Source organism: Balaenoptera musculus, chromosome 2 (genome assembly GCF_009873245.2).
Source record: "Balaenoptera musculus isolate JJ_BM4_2016_0621 chromosome 2, mBalMus1.pri.v3, whole genome shotgun sequence".
NCBI classification, from domain to species: Eukaryota; Metazoa; Chordata; class Mammalia; order Artiodactyla; family Balaenopteridae; genus Balaenoptera; species Balaenoptera musculus.
In genome coordinates, this window is record NC_045786.1 from 12,463,307 (window position 1) to 12,467,630 (window position 4,324).

At 59.9% G+C, this 4,324-nt stretch overlaps 1 protein-coding gene across 1 annotated transcript; it reads right to left on the reverse strand.

The window, feature by feature from the left end:
- Nucleotides 1-2,294: 2,294 nt before the first annotated feature.
- Nucleotides 2,295-3,674, reverse strand: PTF1A (pancreas associated transcription factor 1a). The gene is made up of 2 exons (XM_036841598.1): nt 2,891-3,674; nt 2,295-2,497 (listed from the first exon to the last, which is right to left on the reverse strand). Exons 1-2 carry the CDS (start codon nt 3,672-3,674, stop codon nt 2,295-2,297), a joined length of 987 nt encoding a protein of 328 aa, XP_036697493.1.
- Nucleotides 3,675-4,324: the final 650 nt, after the last annotated feature.

A 4,324-nucleotide genomic window follows, 5' to 3' on the forward strand; every position in this document is an offset into this window, starting at 1 on the left:
AGGCTCTCGAGGGAGAGCCGCTCCTGCACCGAGCAGAGCGCAGCTCCGGCCTCTCCGCTGCCAAAGGAGACTCTGAAATGATACGTTTGTTCTGCTTTTACTGCCGCATTTTTTTTTTTTTAAGAATTGCTACACTAGAATGAATGGATTATGAGTAAATAAAAAGAAGCTGTCAGTCTCTTTGAAGGTTGTGTTTAAAGGGACTTGCCAAGTCAGGACAGAAGAGTGACAAGATAGAGACCCTGGTGTTTTACATGCTCAGCCCGGCTCTTCCGCTTCATCTGCACCGCACTAAAGGATGTCGCTGAAGCATTGAATCACAAAAAAGTGGCACGCAAAATAAAAGGTGCCACATCACAATGATGGTAGTGTTTTAACGGCAGATTGCCACATTCCCTAATCCAACTGAAACGCAGGTCTACACAGCTGAAGAAAACGGTACAATACTTACATAACTTATAATTAAGTTGAAGTCTGCCTACCATTTGACTTTCTAATGAGTGTAATGAGATTACATGCCTGATAGAAGCACTTGTGCAAAAGCAACTTTCGTGTTTAATGAGGCCCTAATACAGGACAAAATCGAATTATTTTCTCTCGTCCCCAAATTCTGCCTCCAGTGTGAAATCTCCATCATTCAGGGGGAGGGACGGGAGAGGCTGCAGAGGCTGGAAAGGGTGAGAGGGTCCGTGGCCAAGGGCCTCCTGGGAGCTTCGCGACGCAGAATCTCCGCGCGTCTGGCCAGGCCGCGCTGCGGGTCGGGCTCGCGGCCTCGCTTTAATTGGTTTTGGATGACGTCCATGGCACCCGCGGCGCGCGGGGAACCCCTCGGTGGGTCTGAAACTAGGTTAAAGCAATTAGCATGCTGCCGACATATTGTCCTTCGGCAGGGCCGTGGGTACCGGGGCGATCGTACCTTGGCTGACCAGGCCGCTGCCTGGAGGGGAGCGACACGCCGCCTCCGCAGGGCCTGCGGGGCACGGGGTCTGCAGATCAGCCAGGAGGTGCGCGCCGGGCGCGCGAGGCCCTGCTCGGTGCCTCCCCCTCCGCGCCCATGCCGTCCGAGCGTGCACGGAACCCCGCGCTCAAAGCCGTGCGCCCCGACTCCCGCCGCCAGCTGAGGGCGCCCCGAGGGCCAGGGAGGCCCCGGGTAGCGGCGGCGGAGACGAGCCCGAGCCCCAGCTTCCGGGGCTCTCCCGGCCGCGCCCTTACGCCTCTCCCCTTCGCTAGGGGGCGACCCTGCGCCCTCCGCCCGAGGCTCGCCTTCTCCCCACGCTGCTTGCCTTAAGAGGACTAGATTCTGGAGACGAAACCAAGTGAATTTCAGAAATAACGCAGTTGCAGAAGTGGCAGAGAGGGCGCCCTCCTTCTCGCCTTACCTAAAAGACCCTGGGTTTTGCTGGGAAGCATCCGACAGGGTCTCCGGCCTCAGCATGGTCGTCTTCCCCATCGGAGTTCCACGTACCTGAGGCTGTAACTGCAGAAGGGATGGGTCACAGGGCAGCTCAACACCAAGTCTTTCTCCCCAGCCCATGGAAGCAGAAAGGCCCCTTCCCTTGGCTAACCCAGAAACTAACCCCCTGTTGCCACTGGACACACTTTCTACACTATGATTAGGCAGGGTGCCGGTGACCTTGGGTAAGTCAAACATCGTCTCCCAGCCTTAGCTTTCCCGTCTGAAAAACGAGAACAATAAATAGTCTATGACCTCTTTGCCTCATAGGGTGTTTGGATGGTAGGCTAAAAATACAGGCGAAATATTTACCTATTTAGCGCTGGCGATGCAGATGAAGAGCCTCTGAGAGAACTGAGGCCTAACCCTCTAACCCAATTCCTTTCAGCTAAAACTAAAAGCTACGTTTGAGTCTCTGGTTCAGTTTGTTTTTTTTCTTAACTAAGTTAATAACACCCCATCATGTATTAAACAAATAACTTTTAGAAAAAGGTGTAAATAGCATTTATTAACCTTGCTTAGAAATAAACCATATCTGGCAATAAATTAGCATGAAGTTTTCTGGCCAGAGTTCTTCCAACAACGCAGAGTTCTGCCAAGGGTGCTGGGTGGAATCATAGACTATTGCATATTTTTAGAAAATCAGGATAAATTATATAAATTATATATTTTAAAAGAGATCATCTATTTCATTAACTCGACAGGGTAATAAATAGATAAATAACAAACAGTTGATTGCCATTAGAAAAATGTGATTCTTAAATTACATTTACGTTATAGATATTTACATGTACAATATACACAGAGACATAATCAGATCCTCAGGCGGGTCTGGGACATCTCAGGACACAAAATCAAAGGGCGGTTCGTTTTCTATGTTGTTGAAGGAAGATTTGCTGTTGAGTTTTCTGGGATCCTCTGGGGTCCACACTTTGGCTGTTCGGATAATATTTTGTTCTTTGAGTTGTTTTTCATCAGTCCAAGAGAGAGAGTGTCCTGCGAGGGGAGGGAGGCCATAATCCGGGTCGCTGGGGGAGGGGGACCCTGAGGGGGTGAGAAGAGAAAACAGACTGTGAATGTCCAACTCTGTTCCCAACGGTGCCCTCCAGTCCGTTAGGATCCCCTCTTGGGCGCCTGGACAGACAGGCGTCTTAGGTTCCATTAAAACGACCCTCTGCCTCCACCCCTCAAGCCCCCAGCGCCTCCACCCCGCAATCCCAGAAGATGCAAGTCTGTCGGGGACGCGCACCCTCCGAGCCATGGTCAAAGTGGCGGAAGAAAACCTCAGAAACGCCAGCTCGCGCTCAAGGTGTCCGGTGCCCACGGCCCGTCCGTCCGTCTGTCGGTCAGTCGGCTGGTCGGTCTGTTCACCCAGCCCCTCCGGGACCTTCCCGTGCCCGTCCCCGTCTCCCCCAGCTGGGAGGCGGACGCACTTACGGGTGCCCCGATGGCAGATGATGACCTTCTGGACCTGGCTGCCCGGGCTGTCCCCGCCCAGGCGCCCGCCGCCGCCTGGTCCCCCGCCACCGCCCGCGCCGCCGCCGCGCAAGGGCAAGTCGGCCTGCACGAGTTCGCTGAGGAAGTTGATGTAGCCGATGGCCAGGCGCAGCGTGTCCACCTTGGAGAGGCGCTTCTCGTAGGGCAGCGTGGGGATGTGCGAGCGCAGCCCCTCGAAGGCGTCGTTGATGGACTGCATGCGCCGCCGCTCGCGCACGTTGGCCGCCTGCCGCAGCTGCTGCAACTCGGCCTCAGAGCGCACCCGCCGCCGCCGCCGCGCCGCCGCCGCCGCCGCCACCCCGCTCAGGCCGCGCAGCCGCGCTCCGGGGGACAGCACGGCCGGCCCGGCGCACGGGTAGGCGAGGCACGAGGGCGGCGAGCCGGGCGAGTAGGGGAAGCCGCCGGGGGGCGCCCCCGCCTCGCAGCAGTAGCCGCCACCACCGTCCTCCGGCTCGCCGGGGCCCCCCGAGGGCGGCGGGGCGAGCGCGTGCGGAGCCACCGAGGGCGCGGACTGCAGCAGCAGGCACGCCCCGTCGCGGTAGCAGTATTCGTGCAGCTGGTGGCTGAGGAACTCCACCTCGGCCTGCTCGTCGGCCAGCAGCTCATCGCCGTCCTCCAGAGGGTCCCGAGAAGACTGGTCGGTGAAGAAGTCCTCCTCGTCAAAGTAAGGGGACGGGAAGGCGTCCAGGCCCCCGGGGAAGTGCTCTAGCAGCACCGCGTCCATGCTCTGCGCCGCCGAGGGCCCGGGGGACTGCTGGCCTGGGGTGAGGGTGTTCTCAGAAGTTTGCTGCGGCAGTTCGGGCTTGTCTGGCAGCCCCACCCTCCCGGTCAGGCGCGGGAGGCGGCGAAGACTGCCCGCCCGCTTCCTGCCCCCGGCCTCCCTGGGGAGCCCGCGGCCGCTGCGCTCTGGCCGACGCCCGCGCGGCGCTGGGGAGGGCTGTGCCGACTGGCTGGAGCTGAGGACTGGCACGCGAGGATTCTTATAACTACATCCACAGGCGCGTGCCAGGGACCCGCGGCGCCAGCCAATCACCGAGTGCGGGGTGCCGGCGGGGAGGGGGCCGGGGAGGCTTTCCGCCCGGTGGGAGCTCCCGGGGCGGAGGGGAGGCGGGGCCCGCGCGGCCCGGGGCTCCACCCGCCTCTCCCCGCCCGCTCCTCGGCCGAGTACCTGCCGGACGCGCGGCTCCAGGGGCACCTGCGGCCCCTGGCGCCCGCCTGCGCGCGCTGCCCAGAGCCAGGCCCTTCCGCGGGGCGCCTCCGCGCAGCCACAAAAGTTCCTGAGGGCGCGTCCGCGGCCCAGACGGCGGGAGCTGATCGCGGGCGGAGCTCGCTGCTCCTTGGGGGTCGGCGCAAAAACTGGGCAGTCCAGGCGGT

Excerpts from the sequence above, each read along its gene's own strand:
- PTF1A (XM_036841598.1), bottom strand. The coding sequence starts at position 3,674 with ATGGACGCGGTGCTGCTAGAGCACTTCCCCGGGGGCCTGGACGCCTTC. Across the intron at positions 2,498-2,890 it reads CATCTGCCATCGGGGCACCC|GGTCCCCCTCCCCCAGCGAC; the intron begins GTAAGTGCGTCC and ends TCACCCCCTCAG.